The sequence below is a fragment of the Actinia tenebrosa genome, unplaced genomic scaffold (genome assembly GCF_029948245.1).
Source record: "Actinia tenebrosa isolate PJP-AT-01 unplaced genomic scaffold, QUT_ActTen_1.0 PGA_scaffold2__45_contigs__length_23673736, whole genome shotgun sequence".
Taxonomy (NCBI): domain Eukaryota; kingdom Metazoa; phylum Cnidaria; class Anthozoa; order Actiniaria; family Actiniidae; genus Actinia; species Actinia tenebrosa.
Window position 1 is genome coordinate 12,800,713 of NW_028292579.1, and position 19,142 is coordinate 12,819,854.

Genomic DNA, 19,142 nt, shown 5'->3' on the forward strand with positions numbered 1-19,142 from the left:
CGTCATTTTAAACATGAAGCGCTTTAGGAAACTTTCAAACTATTAAAGAGCAAAGGGAAATATTAGAAAATGCCGTACCTTTAAATGCAAACACTTTACTAAGTGGGCAAAAAAGACAGATCAAACAAAGATTCACTTGAACACCTCAATGCACAGTCGCTCAATTTGTTAAGTATTATTTTAGTACACGCTTGCATTTTCCCAATCAGAACTCCAGTGATGGCTGAAAATTAGTTCAATTGTTATTTGCGAAAAAGTGTTTGCACGCTGTTTTGGTGCTTTAGCAAAATTCGGAGAAATGATATGCATTCGATTCAGAGAACAGTGCGTTGCAGTGTTCCTTAAGCCTCTGCTAGCAGGAAAGTTTCAGTATGCTAGAAAAACGATAGCGGACAGCGAAGAAGAATTTTATATTACTCCGAACTGCTTTTTAGGAACTCTGCCTAGTTTAGACCTCACGAACATTGAAAAGTTTTTACTACACATGGATTGGAAATGGCCAGTGATTGCACACAAGCTTTTAAGGGACTGTGCAATAATTATCAGGGGGGGCTGAAAAATGAGATATATCAAGCAAAAGATTAGGCAGTACCCCTCCTTAAAAACAAAAATTTTAGTTCTTAATCAAATCTTTAAGTTATAAAACTTTTGAATAAACATTAGAATCATAAACATTACATTTTATACCTCGAAACTCTTTGGAAGCCTCTTGGGAACTCCTTTTCACTGTCACATTCCCTATTTCTGCGTTTACATTACCGTGGAACTGGCACAGTAAATAAATTAGAAAGCGCCGTTTAAATTCAATGTTCTAGGAAAAAAGATACATTACATTCTTTGGTCAAGGTCCCCTGGTACTTTAAAACACTTTAAAGGTTTCTGTATACACTTTTTAAAAAATAGGCTCCGCTTAGGTCTGACAATAAAATATTAGCCAAGGATAATGGATTTGGAGCTAAACAATACCTGCAAAACAAAAATCCTAACCCAGAATAGAGCCTCTAGTGCTACATAAAGAGAAAGACCCAAATAATCATATCATGATTAATTATATATCATCATCATCAATAACAACAACAGCATATGACTCGCAAAAATCTTTAATTTAAATGGATGGCATTTGTTATTATCTAGAACTTAAGAATAACATCCTAATATGAGATCCGATGCAAAACAAATTAAACCTAGTCCCTTGGTTTTGTTAACTACAATACTCGGGCAAAGGACCTACATATCACTGATGTTTATTAAGACTTAGTTTTTTAATGCCCCTCCAAACATATATTGTCCTACTTAACATTTTCTTGCCTGTTGGTGCATGCGTAGCATTTTTCTTGGGGACACTGTCACATCTATATTCGATAACAGCGACGTTTTGCTTGAAATTAGTTCCATTCATGATCACGAGCTTCCCTTTTTTTTCTTTCAAAAAGAATCACCGTCTCTATAAGTCTTCAGTGACAGCATACCCAAGAACAAACTACTGCAAGACTGGCTAAATTATCATTGAAAAACAATCGTTAAAGCAAACGTGTATTGCTAGTGCACATCTTCAAAATGCTATTCCAAAAATATTTGACCAATTTTTTGTTGCATTCAACCAATGCAACTTGGTCTTAACATAATCATTTAGCAATTTAAAACTCATTCTATTTATTTTCCTTAAAGAACACTGCAAAAAAGATGAAAATTACCATGATATTTAATTTATCAAGTTAAATTGCCCTAATTTTATCTTGTAAAACCAAATGTGTCGCGATCTGCCGCGATCCAAATTTCATCTACAGGGAAGGGTTTGTTGGGAGAGCAAAATCCGAAATCAAAATATTCATTCAGGGGCATTCAGGGAACTATGGTGCGTTGTCATGGAGATAAATGGCAATGTAAAAACTTTGGTATACACCAAATTCAAAAATTGTTGTCAGCTTGAAAAAGCTATATTATCAAAGCTAAGACCGAGGGTATTTCTGGGTAGTTGATATCCGGGGCATTCGGAGAGTGTTTGCATACAGACACTTGCATAAAGAGTGAGAAAAGGTTTTTTTCGGTAACTTGAATTTATGTGCAATAGCAGCAAAATTATTATCCCAATCCACTCTTTACCCAATAGACCTTTCGACCTCAGCTTCTATGATTTAATCTTTTTAACCCGACAAAAACTTTTGAATTTGGTGTACTGCACTTGGTGCTAGTTTTTATTATTTAATTGCTAATTATGCTAAATCAATTTGTCCAAAAGGAGAAACTGGAGAAACAGTGTTCATTACAGTATATTCTCTTAGCTTGCAAGTGCTTTTACTTCTTAGCGGTCCTTGCTGACTTGACCACTACCCTCTTGGTAGTCACCTCGGGTTCGTCGTCGTCATCATCACTAAATTCCAAGCCAGTTGATTCTTCCTTTGGAGTATCACTGCTAAAGAAATCTTGCAGAGATTTCTCAGTAGAACCGCTTACATCACCCCCTCCTGATCCTGCTCCCTTGGCTTCCGTCCTAGTAGTGTAGGATGTTCTAGAAGGTGAGCCACCACTAGAATCTGTTGCGATGTACTTTCGTCTTGTGACAGTCACTTGAGGGGAACTCATTGTGGTACTTACACTAGAGGACTGGATACTGGACATGGTCAATTGTCGTTGGAGATTATCCACTTGATAGCGGTAACTTTCACAGCGACTCTTGCAGTCCTTCAATTGGTTCAAAAGGTCCTCCACTTGGGCATCGGCTTTACTTCTGAGCATCGAGATCTGAGAAAGCTGGGATTCTTTACCACGGTTACAGTCTTCGAGAGCTGTTTCCACGCGACTCAGCCTGAAAAGTTGTGATTGATATTTATTAAATACTGACTAGCTAAATAGATAACTCATTAGAAATGGATTGTTTAGGGAACCAAATAGGACTGACGACATCCTTAAACAGGATAGTGGTGGTAGTAATGAGAATATCCTCAAAAGGCTATGATTCAGGCTTAACCTTGAAACATAACCCCAATTTCTTTGTCCCCCCCCCCCCCCCCGCCCTGTTTTTTACGGTACATTGTGCCTTAGAGATAGGGATAGTTAAAAAACGGTTCTTTTCATACTGTTGTATAAACACTTGTGCTAAATGATACTTACTTGTTTTGCAATTTTGTGATTTCAACTTGGTACTCGGCTTTGCCTTGTTGATTGAACTTGTTGTCGTTGTCAATCTCACCCATGCGATGCTGCAAAACTGTAAGCTCATCCTCAAGTTCCTCGTTTCTCTCTCGAGTAAGATCGTACTTCTCTTCAATTTCGGATAACTTCTTCTGCAAAGTGATGATATCATCCTTCAAGGCATCACTCTTTAAGATCAAATTCTTGTTTTTGATTTCAAGTGCAGCAAACTTCTCATGCAATGTCTTGTTTTCGTTGTCCAGTTTAGCGTTCATCTTGTAGGCATTCAGAAGCTCAGCCTGAAGTTCATTCTCTCGTTCTTGAGAGCGCTTGTAAGCTGCTTGGAGAACGGCATACGATGAGGAGTCATCGTAGTCTTCGATGTTTGATTTGGATTGAATGTCGATTTCCGCTTCCAGCTGTGCCACACGCTTTAGAAGAACATCGTTTTCAGCCTGAAGTTGGTCCTTGCCGAATCGACAGTTATCAAGGTCGTTCTGTAAGTCGCTAATCTTTCTCTTTGAAGTTTCAAAGTCGTGGAACAGCTTGTTCTTGTCATTAGAAAGACCTTGGTTGGTGTTTTCGAGGTGGTTGATAGTCTTCTGCATGGTGGCAAGTCTTTCCTCTAGTCTTTGCTTCTCTATGCTGATGTCATCGAAATTCTTCTGCAGAGTGTTGAACTTGTTCTGCCAGGAAGTTGCATCAGAAGCTAGACGATCTTTCTCAGCACGTAATCCATCTACATCATCATCCATACTGGCAAACATGTCTACTCCAGATTCAAGCTGTCCGCCGGCAGCTTCACGGATAACAGTTTCGGTCTCGACTTTCTCGTAGCGGCTTCTTGCTTCTTGTAATTGATTCCTCAGTGTCTCTATCTCAATTTTCAATCTCGAGTTTTCATCGCGAGAGTTGTGTAGCTGAGTCGTAAGGTCAGTTATTTGTGGTTCAGCCCTCAACAAATCACCCTGCAAGTCGCGTTTTTCTGACATCAGATTTTCCAATTCGTTCCTTAGCATTGCAATTTCTTTCCTCTGCTTGTCGTTGTCTGCCAAAAGATTCTTGATTTCATCTTCCAAGCGATCAACAGTGTATTTTCTTTCAGCATGTTCAGCAACTTGAGCATCAAAGTTTTGCTGTAGGTCACGAAGCTTCTGTTGCAGCTTGGCAATTTCAGCCTTTAGGGCTTCGTTCCTGGTTTTATTCTGGTCAAGGATTCCACGGAGCTGAGCTTGAGTTTTAGCTTCATTTTGAAGTTCGTCCTCCAGAGCATTGATCTTGTTCTGCAGATTTTGCTTATCGCGTTGAAGTTCTCCCTTTGCATTTTGGGCACTTTGTAATGCTGCTTCCAGTTCAGCTATCTTCTTATAGGCATCTAAAAGCTGTTGGTTTACAACCACAACGAAAAATGACATGTATTTTATAATTGCCATTTATATGAAAATGAAAAAAGGTTTAATTTTTTAGCGAGAGGGCGTTCAAGATTGAAAGCTTATGGGGCAATGTTTTGGCTAGAGAACAGGTGTGAATGCAAGTGGGGCTAAAAGATTGGAGGATATGCGAAAAGTTTGTATTTAAAATTTTCAAAAGTCTAAGTCTTACCTCTTTTTGCTGGGCTTCGATATTACGCTGAGCTTCGTCGCTCTGGGCTTCAAGCTGTGCTATTTTGTGCCTGGCGTTCACAATTTCATCAGTCAGATCTTTAATTTTGTTCTCAAAGGTCTCGTTGTAGGTCTCCAAACGTGTCACTTTGTTCTTAAGATTTTGCACCTCTTGCTCAAGTTGGGCATTCCTCTTCTTCCATTCTAAAGCTTCGTCAGCATCAACCTTAAAATACAAAAAGTAATATTTAAAAAAAACAAACAAAGGGAATAGTAATTAAAACAAACGGAATGTAGAATCCCTTAAACACCAAAAACCATGAAAAATTAACAGTTATACATACCCTATCCTTGGATTGCAATTCATTCAGAGCTTCTTCCATTTCTTTGATTCTCTTGTCTTTCCAGGCACTCTGGCCATCGAGGATGTTCTTCTCGCGGTTGGCATTTGATAGATCGTTCTCTGTCTTTGTAAGTCTCTTTCGCAGTGAAACCATCTCATTGTCCAAAAGTTCCTTGCTCATTTTTAACTTCTTGTAGGCGCCATCCAAATCTTTGTATCTCTTGGAGGTTGAGATGTCGATGTCGATAGACATGCCTGAAGGTGGTGCTGATTGCACTTCACTGGCTTGGTTAGATACAATCACTAAATCACCATGAAGTCTGTCTTTCTCTTGGCGGTGGGTTTCGATCTCGATTCTCAGTTGGGAAATTGTTTTCTTAAGACTGTTGATCTCCATCTTGAAGCGGTTCTTGTCAGCTTCGAGCGTCTTCACGCGGTTTTCCAAGTAGAATATTTTCTGGTTCTTGACATTAAGCTCGTTCTGGAGCCTCTCAATGTCCTTTAGAGCATTTAGGTACTTGTTCTTGAAATCTGTGGCATTTGCATTGGCTGTGGCCAACTCCTTTCTAAGCCGATCGTTTTCATCACGAGCAAGATTTAGGAAATGCTCGAGCTCAGCAATCTTCGTCTCTTTTTCGTGGACTTTGGTATTTAGCAAAGTTACTTGATCAGCATACTCATCAATTCTTTCTTGAAGTTTGGCAATCTTTTGCTTCAAATCAAATATTTCGTTCTGTAGTTGCTTTTCGTTGTTTTCATGCCACTGAAGTTGGTTGTTTTTGTCAGCAATCTCCCTCCTTAATGCATCAACTTGCAAAGCCAAATCACTTGCAGCTCGTTGTGCTTCAAACATGTCTTCCTTTGCCCTTGAAAGTTGAACACGAGTTTCATCTAGCTCACCACGGAGTTTGGCAATTTCTTGCATAGACCTGTGATAGTCTTCCTCCAAGCTGGCAATCTTTTTCTGTGCATTTATCAACTCGGCGTTGAGGTTATCATTCTCGGTTATTGTGATTTGGAGTTTAAGTTTAACATCCCCCAATTCTCTCCTGAGCTTTTGAAGTTCGGCTTCAAGATCATCTTTTCGTTTCTTGGACTCTACTAACTGTGCGCGTAGTGAGTTCAGTTCTTGAATATGCATATTGTTATCACGCTCTAAGTTATTTTTCTGGGTTCTCAAGGAGGCTATGATTCCAGGAGCATCTGTTTGATCTCCCATCTGAGCCAGTTTGGTTTTCAATTCTTGGATCACCCGCTTGAGGTCTAAGATCTCGTCTTCTAGGCCCTTTATTTTCTTGTCTCTGTTACCGAGCTCTGCTTGTAGCTTGGCATTAGCGTCTGTTAGGCTCTTGTTTTGTCTCTCAAGTTTGTTGTACTTAGTCTTAAGAGATTCAAGGTCAGATCTCAGCATCTCTACTTCCATATCGTCTTGAGAAGACTCCACAACTACTTCTGACATCATTGTGATTCCTGATTCGACAGGTCTTTGGCTTTCTATGTTTATGATTTGCTCATTTGCTTGGCTCAGTTTTTGTTGCAGATCAAATTCTTTTTCGCTGCTCACCTTGTTTGCAATGTCCATTTCGGCAACTCTTCTCTTAAGGTTGATGTTCTCCTCTTCAAGGCGTCTAGCCTTATCACGATGACCATCACCTGCATTTTCGATGATTGTGAGACGATCAGTAACCGACGAATGAGACTTTTCAAGATCACGAATCTTCTGTTGCGCAGCCTCGTAGTCTGCTTCCAGGCGTCGCATATTCTTCTTTAAGGAATCAAGTTCCCTCTCTAGCTCATCGCACCTATTTTTCATCTCCTCGATTGTGCGATCCCTGCCATCGATCTCTTTGATGTAATAATCAATTTTACTCTTGAGATCGTTCAACTCTCGCTCAATAAGGTTCTTCTCTTCTCTAAGGGCATTGAGCTGCCTTTTCAAATCCTCTATCTTGTCATTTAATCCTTCTTTGTCCTTTTGGAGATCACGAATTTGTTGTTCAAGAATATTAATCTTGTTCGCGCTGGTTCTAAGATCCTCCAGAAGGCGATCTCTTTCCCCAGAAATTCTTGCAAGGAGGTTTTCAAGCTCATTGATCTTATTTGTCAAGTCAAGAATTTCTTGCTGGAGACTTGCTTTTTCTTCTTTCAGATTATCGTTCTCATCCTTCATGGCAGCCAGCTGTTTCTTGAGACTATCTAGCTGTCCCTCTATGTACTCTTTGCTAGCGGTAAGACTGTTAATGGTGTTATCTTTTTCAGTTGCTTCTCTTTCCAAGGCCTCAACCTCCATCTTAAGCTCTACGTTCTTCTGTTGCAAGTCAAGATTATCGTTTCGAGCTTTCTCGAGCCGGTCTTGTGCATCCTGGAGCTGATTATTCAGGGATTCGTTTTCTTTCATGGTGCTATCCATTTGAACTTCCAAGTCGGCAAGTTCATTATTTACCTTAAGTAACTCTGCTTTCAGGGCTTGCTTCTCCTTTTCTATGCGATTTTTAAAAGCTTCAAGGTCTCGTATCTTCTTGTTGAGAGCATTGACCATGGCTCGAAGGTCGACATTTTCTTTTTGAAGTTTTTGGTAGTCGGCTTCCAACCTCTCATAGCGGTTTTTGTATGACTGCAGCTCCTGTTTAAACCTGTTTTCACGGTCCTGGCTTGCTTTATAGAGAGTCTCGATTTCATAATAGCGAGTGTCGTGGGTGGAACTTACAGAATCTCTCTCTTGCCTTTCCTTGTTCAAATTGCTGATTGTGATTTCAAGTTTGCTAAGATTGAGGTTGGTGTTCTTGTAGGTTTCCTCCAATGTTTTCAGTTTGCTCAAGGTGCTTTCCAATTCATTTTTGGTGTTCATCAATTCTTTTCTCAGTTTTGCTAGTTCTTCATCAGAAGCTGCTTTCCCATTTCTGAGTCTTTCAATCATTACGTCTTTCTCCTTTATTATCTTGTCCTTGGATTCCACCTCTCTTTCTCTTGCCTTCAAGTCACTTAATACAGTGAGATAGTCTTCCTTCAGCTTTCGGAAGGCTGCATTTAGGTTGTCGAGCTCGATTTTCAGGTTATCTCGCTCTTTCCTCACGCTTGCAAGTTGTCCCTCCAAAAGAGCTAGCTTGTGATTCTTGCTGCTGAGTTCATTGTCAAGAGCATTTCTTTGTTCCTTCAGATCTTTAATTTCTCTTTCTAACTGCTCGATACGGTCAGCTAGAACTTTGTTCTTGCGCTCAAGCTCCTTCTTTTCCTCTCTGGCCGCGTCGGCACTTACATTGGCAGCTAAGACATCACGTTTGGCGTCTTCCAAATCCTTCTGAAGCTTCTTAATCTTGTTGTTTAACTCACTGATCACTTTGTCTTTCTTGGTGATGACGTTATTCAAGGCATCATTTTGTTTCTTTTGCTGAGTGTTTTCTGCTTCCAAAATGGCAATACGTTCCTTTGCTGGAACAAGCTTATTGTTGGCATCTTTCAGTTGATCTTTGAGCTGTTGATTTTGTTTTCTTAATGTGTCTATTTGATTCTCCAGCTTACCTATCTTTGTCTGCAAGTCGTACAAGTCATCCTCTGCCTTCTTTCTGTCTTCCACTGCAGCTTCAAGGTCACTTTCGAGCTCATTAACTTTGCTTTGAGCGACAAGCAAATTTCTGTTGATTTCGTCTTTTTCTCCTTCAAGCCGCTGAACTTCTTTCAAGAGATCTGCAATTTTCTCATCGGCTGCTTCCAATTCGGCTTTGAGTCTATCAATTTCTTTTTGCTTGAGAGCGTCTCGTTCATCAAAGCTTTGAACTTTGTTCCTGAGTCCCAAGAGTTCCTTCTCCAACAGGGCCACCTTTTCCTTTTCACTTTCCAAGAGGCCTTCCATTCCAGACGAGGAATCCATGAAATCAGTATAGCTACTTTGGACATTTTCGATCTGGCTGTTCACGACCATGCATTCCCCTTCAAGAACGTTGATTCTCTGTGTGTGTTTTTCTATGTCAGTTATCAAACGGTTGCATTCTTCTTCTTTTTTCTTTAGTTCTATCAACAACTTCCTTTTCTCGTCTTCACTGGATTGAAGCAACGACTTCGTATGTATCAGATCAGCTCTTAGTTCTTCAACTTCTTTTCCCAGGGCACTAATTTGATTCTTAAGGTCTTCAATGATTGCATCTTTTTCGAGAGAATCTTTCGTGGCCTCATCAGCTCGGCGGACTGCGTCATTCAGTTTGTTTTTCAAACGATCGACTTCGTCTTGAAGCTTGTCGACCACCGACTGGTGATTCTTAGCATCTTCCTCAAGAACAGCGTTTTTATTGAGAGCATCTTGGAGTTCTTTTTCAAGGCGGTTAACTTTCTGGTTGAGAGCCAATACTTGCTGTTCGAAGTCCCGCTTTTCTTTTTCAGCTGTGTCGTAGGCGGACTCAAGTTCTGAAATCTGCTTGTCTCTATCTTGAAGCTCTTTGTTAAGGCGTTCCACTTCATCTTCTAAGTGCTTGGCTTCATCTTCGGCTATTTGAGCTCTCTTGTTTGCATCATTCAAGTCACCTTGCATTTCTTTTGCCTGTTCTTCAAGAATGTCATTCTTAGTATTCACTTCTTGGACTTCATTATCAAGAGCATTGATCCTGTCTTCGAGTTGACGGATGGTGTTTTTGAGGTCATCAATGGTTTTCTTCTTACGGTCGTTGTCGTTTTTGTACTTTTCAGCAGTCCTCTGGGCATCAGCAAGAGCTGCTTGAAGATCCACGATTTCTTTTCTCAGCTTAGACACTCTATCCTTTTCGGCATCAAGGTCGGATTTAAGCTGAACTTTGGCTTTTTGAGCTGCCTCAAGCATTGCCTCGAGGTTTGTGTTTTTGCTTCTCAGTGCATCCACTTGTCTTTCCAGATCATCTCTTGTATTCTCGCTTCTTTCCAGGGCAATCTTCAGGTCTGAAATTCTCTTTTCCAAAGGCGCAATGTTCTGCTTCAGTTCATCTCTTTCTTTGGCAGTTATCTCGTACAATGACTCCAAGTCATTAACTTTTGCTGAGGTTCCACCAAGCCTAGAAAGAAGACCGTCAACTTCAGAGACAGACGACTCATAAGTTGATTGAAGTTGTACGTGCGTGCTGGAGAGATTTTCAATCTCTGTCTCAAGCTCACGTACACGCGATCGATAACGAGTCACTTCAACCTCCAGCTGCTTAATTCTGCTGGTTGCTTTAGATAGCTCGGTCTCTGCTGCTGCAAGTTTCTTCAAGGTAATTGAAAGCTCACGCTGCAAGTCCCCGTTCTCCGTCTTCAAGCTTTCAACAGTGGCTTCCAGTTCTGCAACTTTCTTTTCGGCATTTCGAAGATCACGCTCCATATTCTGCCTTGTCTTCGTTTCTATCTCAGCTTTCATTTGAGCTTGACTCAATTCCTGCCGAAGCTGCTCAAGCCGGTCCTCTAGATCTGTATTTTTCTTCTCCAGAGATCGTATCTGCTTGTCCTTAGATCCAACCTCGTCACGAAGTCTGTCAGCCGCCTTCTTGTTGTTTAAAGCGTCAGTACGATATTCGTTGATAGATTCCTTGGTCCTCTTCAGCTCATCTCTCAGCCTCTCAAGCTTGTCCTTCAAATCGTCGCGCTGTCTTTGTGCATTCTGAAGGGAAGCTTCGTACTTTCTCGCCTTCAAGTCAGAATCCCTCTTTGATGCCTCTAGGTCTCTCATGGCCTTGTCATAATCTCCCTGGAGCCGAGAAAGCCTTGCTGAAAGTGACGCAATTTCATCGCGCAGTGCCTCCTTCTCTTCGCTTGAACTCTTGATTGTTGTTTCGTACGCTGAAATCTCCTGATGAGCAAGGTACAAATCGTCTTCATCTGGCGCAGATTGAACAATGGTTGTTGAATCGCTGCTGATGATCATTTCTTGACTCATGCTTTCGATTCTCTTTTGGAGATCAAGTTTATCAGCTCGGAGACTAGCAATTTCGTTGTTCTTTTTGCTTAGCTCCCGTTTTAGCATTTCGTTCTCGGTTTCCTTGTCCATTAGCCTGCGTCGAACCATGGCCAGTTCATCGCTCAGTTTCTTGTTATCTCCTTTGGACTCTCGCAACTGATCTTCAAGGACGCGCTTTTGCCTTTTGAGATTTTCAATTTCCAACTGCAATTTGCGCACCTGTTGGTTTTAAAATGAAATGTCAATTTTGTCATTCTTTCGTCCGTCTGTCCGTCCGTCCATCCGTCTGTCTGTCTGTCTGTCTGTCTGTCTGTCTGTTATATTTCACTCGTATTTAAGAAGGCGAAAACACAAATAAAAGGAAAGATAGTATTTTATCTTCAAGCGGGGACTTACTATTGTATCGCTATTCAAAAAAAAATTACAACAAAATAACAACAAGGCATCTAAATCCTATAAATGACACAAAATATGACATGTTTTAACAGTTTTTGATACGCTTCTATTCCGAATATTTCACATTGATGTACACCATTTACATGCCGAAGGTTATTTACGGAACACTGAATCCTTCAGTTTTCGTATTTTGTTTCAGCGTCCTTGGTCTTGTGGTCAAATACTTCCTATGACCCTATATTAAGCTTAGCAGACGCCGTACGTAACTTAACCGGCTTGTCCAAAAAACCTGCCATCGATGACTTTAGGTGAATAGGATCCAAGCTTAGATAAGAGGCTCTGACGCAAGTAGGAAGAAAAATTCTTACTACATATTCAAATGAAATGCACCAAATTGAGAAAATTCAAGCCCTGGTGCTCGCATCTTTTGAAAAATAAATTCGAGGATCAAGTTGCTTGACATTTTCGTCGATACAGAGCAACGTCACTAAAGATGTTTCCGGGAACCTTTTAGCCATAGACTGAAAAAAGGAATGATTGAAAGCCGATAATAACAGCATTTGAATAAGCACATCGGCTCTGTAAATAAAATAGATTAATCCGAAGACATAATAGGAGACGTTCTAGCCAAAGAAAAAGCTTATGAGACGATGTCTGGGAATTTTATGATTGACTGATTATTTTTTTCCTTTGACCTCAAAATATAATTCACAGATAAAGAGTGTATTTTATTACTTTTGGCTTGGACAGGTTGAACTTTGGCTACGGCAATAATTTGAAAAGAAAATTGCTTTCACTAATTTAATATAAAGAATGAATTAGAATTTGTACACTTCCTATCAAATTCCAAAAAAATGAAATTAAAATGATGAATTTAAAAAAAATTACTTTGGCTCTCTTGATATTAACATAAAATACATAAAGCAATCAGTCATAACCACATAAAAACGGAATTTTTTTTATTGAAAAGGTGCTAGATTTTTACTTATATTACAAAAATAATATAAATCTTTCTTAATAATAAGCCGCCAGAAACAGTGATTTTTTTTTTTTTGTTTTCGTCTTGGTTTTTTTTTGTTTTGTTTTTTTTTTTGTTGTTTTTTGTTTGTTTTGTTTTTCCCTTTCTTTTGTACAAAATCAAGCTCCGTTTGAGACTAAAACAAAAGGTTAATCCTAAAATTTGTACAATTTTTTGGAGCCGCGAATTGTTTATATATGATGGCAATTTTGTTTCATGGCCTCAGATGGTATGGCCTCAAATAACCGATCCGAATATAAGAATATCCAAACCATTTTAGCGTGACTAATGGCAAGTAATGTAAATAAAGCCTATGGACTTATATACTTATATATACGCATATGGTATACAGTTTTGAATTATTTGGCCATACTGGGCTGTGTCTATGAAAAAATTCAAATACCTAGATAGAGCCGAGAAACCTATTTTCTGTTTTTATCTGTGTAGCTTTCAGCCTCTTAACCAATATTTGAAACCTTTTAAAATCTTCATCGGAATTGCTTATGTTTAGATGTTTTTGGTTTTGCTTACTACCGATTTTGTTCATGAATGTTTCTGCCAGCAGCTTTTTACTGAACTTGATCAGTTAATTCGAAAATAGCAACTTAAGTTCCAGCCCATGACCGGCTTGCAATGAATTATTCTTTTTTTAAAAACAGTATTTTTGGCAGTTCATTTCACTGCAATAAAACAAACAAACCGATACCTTTTGTGTTGTTTTATTTATATGCCATTTATTAGGATGGCATGGCTTTAATCTTCGATTGACAATATGTTTTTATAAAACCATATTCTATTTTTTTTTTGTTTCTCCGTTCCAACAACCGGGTTTAATCAAGATCCCAAAAATATTTCTATGACCTGACCTCTCATTGACCTAAACTTGATTTTATCGTCGATATGCAAATTTCCTCTGAGTTAGGCTTAGTTACGCTTCGTTGAAATACAAGCCTACACTATTGGAATCACAAGAGCAAGCTTTGAAGACCTTATGATCAGCTGAGAAACTTTGTCCATAGTCCAAATGCTTAGAAAAATCATTTAAATATTTTCGGTAAGGAGAGGGAAATAAATACATGCAATTCTTTAAGCTCATTCAGTGTTAGAATGTCTTATTTTTTTACAGACAAAACAGCCAGCAACTTCCTTTGTTTTAATGACAATTGAGGCTCTAAGATTTAGTGATGCTGCGACCGTGAGAAACCACCCCAATAGCTAGTGTTTTTCTTGTCAAAGATGAGGGTGTAGCGTTTTAATACAGGGGTTTAAAGAATCTTCGATAGAATTCGTCTATTCGGTTCGATTTCTATACCGAGTCGCGGCAAGCAAGAAAACCAAATTGTTTAGCATTTAATTTCTTAATGAGTAATTTAAAAGATTTTTGAATAATAATTGAACTTCATTGGGAATTTTAAAAGCGATTGTTTTATTATTTGTGAGAAAAAGCAATGTAGTAAAATTGTACTTCAAGCCTCAGACGTTTTTCTGCCGAGTGTCAAACTTGTCACAATTTGAAAAATACAGAACGTCTATAATCACATATTTGTCATACAGTGAAAAAAGTGAGTTTGAATTTTAATTAATTAAAGCGATGGCTTAAGTTGGGGCAGTTAATTATACTTCTTGTTGATCAAAGAAGGAAAAGATCGCTATAAGTTTTACAGAAGCAAGCAAGCGTGCAGCGTTGATATGGGCGTTTTCTTGATAGCAGTAATAGTATTAGAGATGGTAACCTTACACAGAACCTATCGAGTTACTCTATGCACAAATCATTGGAGAGCGTTCGTAAATAATCTACCAGTAACGAAAACCAAATACTAAGGGACTTAAAAATATTTTTTGCAAGGCATTGAAATAGAACCAGATTTGACTTACCTCGATAGCATGTTCCTTCCTCACTTCTTCGATTTCATATTTAAAGCGCCTGTATGCTGCTTCCATATCTCCAAAAACTTCCTTTGCTTCGGAAATTTGCTGGAGTGTAATGTCACCAGCACCATGACCACCAGCCCTGCTCGAGTACGTTTTGAGGGACTTGTAGTACGAGCTTGAGCCCGATCCAGCTCCGTAGTTGGTGGACGAAGTTTCCATCCGAGAAGACGACTTACTGCTTGATAACTCGGAATCATTCATGGTTGATTCCTTGCATGCAAACCTCGTCGATCTGTTTTCAGATTTTCGAGTTTGGGACGCGATTTAAAAATCACAATTGATTTTGTGGAACTATGTCTGACAAATTTCTGATGTCGCTCGATCTACACACCCAACGTATCTTTCTCCGAGTCTGCAGAGAACTTTTCTGTCAAAAAGACCCAAGGGACTAGCATTAGTCTCATGGAACCAAGCGTTTTTGTAGGGCTACTGTCATTTACATAGTTAGGACCGCCTATGAAAGTACGCCCTAGTCATCAAGATTTTGACACGCACAAATGTTCACTGACCCAGTCCAGAAATTTCCGTATTTGTAGTGACCACACTGATCCTATGTATATTGTCCTTTGTTAGGCTTGAGTTATTAAGTCGCGTCCTTATCATAAATTATAGGGTTCACGCTCCTCTTGTCGGCACAAAATTCCTTCTTCGATACGTCAAGCTCCGCAACCTTCTTCTACCTAACCAAAAGCGATTTTACGCAACGGTAAGTGAGTGTCCGCTAGATGGACTCCTGTTTTGTCCCAATAAAGACCTAAAGAAATAGCCTGTGTGCTTTTAGGAGAGTTATCCAGCATGTCTTAGCAAGCCAGCGTTTATAGTCTTATATCTTCTGCACCCCGGGTGACATGAGTAACCATGCTTTAAATAGGACCGAGAGTGACATCAGTTTGAAAGGTTTTAAAGCAGGATTTTGTCGAAAATTTATAGTTATAAACTTTCTATATATCATCAGAAAGAGAGCGTAGGGAATGGGAGAGGTCTCTAAAAGGATAAACAACAGAAACTCATATCTACGCTGACAGCGCCTAGATTTTGTTATGCGTCTTGGCGAAAATTAAGTATGCTTGACCCAACGTAGCGAATATTCAAGACGGATGGTGTGACATCGATATGCAAATTCGGACAGCCAAGAGCTGACAGTAAATTGTAAACACAGGATAAGTTAGGATGAGATAGGCTCTAGTGCATTCTAGAGCATTAAACCCTTTATCGGAGTAAATCTTTTCTTTAAAGACGAAATTGGGGAAAAAATTAGTAGAATATCATCAAAATTTTGCTTCAAAAACTCAGAAAAATCATTTTTCTTTTCTTTCTCCTTGACTAGCTAGACGGCAGACTCCAAAAAAAAAGCGTTTGATCGACTCTAGATCAATATTGATAAATGAGAAAACTGAATTACAATAGGTCTGCTATTACCACAAAAAAAAGTCCCTAAAAAAATTACAAAAAAATATGACATGCATACGTGATATGAAGATAGTTTTGCATAAGTCACAGAATCTAATATTTTGATAAATCGTTAAATTAAAAAAAACCAAAGGTCTTAAAGGTCTAGGAAAGAACTTATGGTTTGTTTATTCGAAGTTCCGCTAGATTAGAGACCGTGGGAATTCGAATTGCATCTTGAATTGCATAAGAAATCAAAGCACATGAGGTTCAATTTCAAACTTAGACTTTATAATGCAAATTCTTTTTGGCACTAATTTTCATAACCTCATCTTCTACAAGAGCTAGGAAAGAAACCTCTTTAAATCTAGCTCATTATCTCATGGGTTAAGTTACTTTCGTGGAGTGCATTTACTTTTTGGGACATTCTTAGACAATTTGACGCGGTTTTGTTGGTATATTGAATGCTTCTTGCGAACTTTCTACATAATTAAGGCAACGCTAAAATCCTGTGCAAAAGATTGCACTTTGATAAGTGATAGTGTTTTATACCGAACTCATCATAAATTATGAAAACTTCGACGGATATTGCTATATTTGAATTTAATTAATAGGCATCGATTATATCTATATATGGAAAGTATCTGGTCCACACAATGACTAATGTCTTTGCTTGACTTTTACCGAAAAACACTGATACACAATAAAGTAGTTCCTTTAGTGGAAAATACTTATTAATTTATAAATTAATATGCGTAAAGATACGCAAAAAGTTTTACTAAGTAATGATAATGGCTTAGTAGTTTAGTCCGAATTTCTTCACGAAAATTTTTGAAATGCGTAAAATAAGCCAAAAAGTTTCGTAGACTTAGAAAACCTTAATAAATTTTCGTTGTTGGAAGTTTTTATTCCAGAAGGTACTGAACAAGACTAAATGCTAAATTTCTAATATTTTGTTACAATTTATATAGCTTAAACTATTTGTCTCCTCTTACTGTAATATAAAGGGAATCATGTGTAACCTTGCTTACTAGGGATTTTTTTGCAACAACCATTCAAAGTAGTAAAAGAGAAAAGTTCGGGAATATGGATATATTAATCTGAGTGTAGTAGCCAGACCTTTGGTCAAACGTTTGAGACAGTTAGTACATTAGTACTAAGTTGTTATTGCAAACTATGCTCACCGGAGACATAGCAGTTCCACCTTTCGAAAAAAAGCAAAACAAAAAACAAACTGAATGACATTTAAAAAAATTCTTAAATACAACTTCACCTTCGTGTGAGTTTAATCTAGCATTTTTACTCTACTGTGCACTTTAATTTTAAAAGTTTAAGTAATATACATCCCAGACTCAACGCCATATTTATCTGCCAAAGAAACAAACTCTTCTGTGATACTTTTAACTATCTTGTGATTAATGGTGTCGAAGTCCTAAACTTAATGACTGGAATTTATCTTCATAGATCAAAGCAAATTGATTTGGTATAGATTGATGATTAGCTGCACAGCTTTAATGGCGGGCCAAGTGGTGTCACGGCCGACCTGTCAGTGATTAACCAGTTCAAGCAGTTAAAAACATCTATTACTATAGAAAAGAAGCTCAGCATCACATGGCATTGTTCAGTACTGGGAGTGATCTTAACACCATGCATGACTGATGTACTATAACTGGCACTAGAGTTTGTCATAAATCAGCAACTGAGTATTGATTCGCGCCTCTAGGCACGATCATTTTCAATCTTGAACTCTTAGTGTGCTCAAAAAAATCAATCATTTTGACGTATCCAAGATATATTGGCGATGTTGCATACTTGATTTCTTGCAATATAGGCCAACTCCCTCTGTTATCCTTTCTGTGGAGTTGCACAAACAATTTTCATTGCGTGAGCAAAATATTTGGATTTCAACAAAACAAAACACGAGGGTCTAAAGCTTCGCAGTTTGATATCTTCCGAAAAAAAACTTAACATAGACAGAAAAAAATAGTATAACTCAAACTAGCTAAAGTTTGAAAAACAAATAAATAGCATTTGGAATTCTGTCTCTTTTTTTTTTTTTTTTTTTTTTTTTCTTTTAGGCGTTGACTATCAAAAAACCATTTTTGGGGTTTTGACAGCTTGTTAAAGGATCGTATGAAGTGTCATCATTAAGTTTCGTAACCACAACGTTTAATTATTTCGATAAAATATTGCGAAACGCTTTAAACTAAAAGAGATAAATTAAAGAGCAAACTATAACCACAGATTAAGTTGAAAATTGCTCAAAAACAAATTCAAAGTCCAAAAACATTTTATTAAAGTGACCATCAACTTTTTAATTGGTGTCACATGATAAGAAATGAGTCCTTTGGAAATTAATATGAATATAATATTGGGAATATAATTAATGGTCTCTTGATTTGATCAATTAAACCTAATGAGATTATTCTTAAATCAATCATTTTTGTTCTTACAGTTGAAAGTTAGTCATGGAGGGGTCTAAAGCTAAAGGCCTTTATTGTGGGTCTCATGCCCAATATCTTCATTTAAATCCTCAATATAGTAACAATATTCTGATTTAACGAGATTTATTTAATTGTTTCTGTAGCTTTGTCCCAAACGCCTACATACTCTTATGAATAGAGCTTTGCGTGTATTTTCGAAAGAAAAGAATTAGAAGATTAATTGCTTCCAAAGATAATGCTATATATTTGTTGGTTGAATAATTTTGAACATGCAATAATGCCAAAGCCCATAATAGGACTTTTTTAACTTTTTCAGCAACCAATTTGTCTCATGAGTGTCATTTAAATGTATTTATTAATCCATATTACTATCATTAAGAAGTGATAAATAATATATAACGAGATGGATTGACAACTGTGACAGGTAGTAAATCATTACTGTCATTTGAATTGCATCACTTTACTCTATAAAAGTAGTCCTTAAAAGTTGATATATCTTTCAGTGCAATTAATGCATTCATATATTTTACCGTCCAATAGAACAAATGATAATGAAAGTTAAGAAAGATATTCTGATCTAAGTGCAATTAGTCATTTTGAGTTTTTCCACTCTCTTTGGCTATTTTTACGTCGTTATTTTAACCTTTTATTTTTCTCAGATTGCATCACAAATCTAGTAAACATCTTTTTGGAAATTGAAAACCAAATTGATATGACAAGTGTGGTTTTTATTTCAAATAACCATTAGGCTTTTGTATGATAATTGGTAATTTGATTGTGTTTATAGTATGAAACGTGGCTTCATTTTCTTGTAAGAAAGAAATGGAGCCATAAGTTCAAAACGATAAGACAGGTCAGCATTTGCAAGTATAATTTTCCATGGTCCCTTGTGTGTAGTACTAAAATGTCATACTTATGGCTTCAGGGTGCTTTTATAACGAGCTATGAGTTTACACTGTCTGGGTTAAAAAGTTTCTGATTTAACTCCAACTTT

At 37.9% G+C, this 19,142-nt stretch overlaps 1 protein-coding gene across 1 annotated transcript; it reads right to left on the minus strand.

The window, feature by feature from the left end:
- Positions 1–1,084: 1,084 nt before the first annotated feature.
- LOC116302485 (uncharacterized) lies at positions 1,085–14,656 on the minus strand. Its single transcript, XM_031711784.2, has 5 exons — positions 14,259–14,656; positions 5,078–11,188; positions 4,735–4,959; positions 3,112–4,514; positions 1,085–2,806 (listed from the first exon to the last, which is right to left on the minus strand). The coding sequence occupies exons 1-5, from the start codon at positions 14,514–14,516 to the stop codon at positions 2,296–2,298; spliced, it is 8,508 nt and encodes a 2,835-aa protein (XP_031567644.2). The 5' UTR covers positions 14,517–14,656; the 3' UTR covers positions 1,085–2,295.
- Between the last annotated feature and the right edge of the window lie 4,486 nt (positions 14,657–19,142).

Excerpts from the sequence above, each read along its gene's own strand:
- LOC116302485 (XM_031711784.2), bottom strand. The coding sequence starts at position 14,516 with ATGAATGATTCCGAGTTATCAAGCAGTAAGTCGTCTTCTCGGATGGAA. Across the intron at positions 4,960-5,077 it reads AATTGCAATCCAAGGATAGG|GTTGATGCTGACGAAGCTTT; the intron begins GTATGTATAACT and ends TTGTATTTTAAG. Across the intron at positions 4,515-4,734 it reads TCGAAGCCCAGCAAAAAGAG|CTTTTAGATGCCTATAAGAA; the intron begins GTAAGACTTAGA and ends GTAAACCAACAG.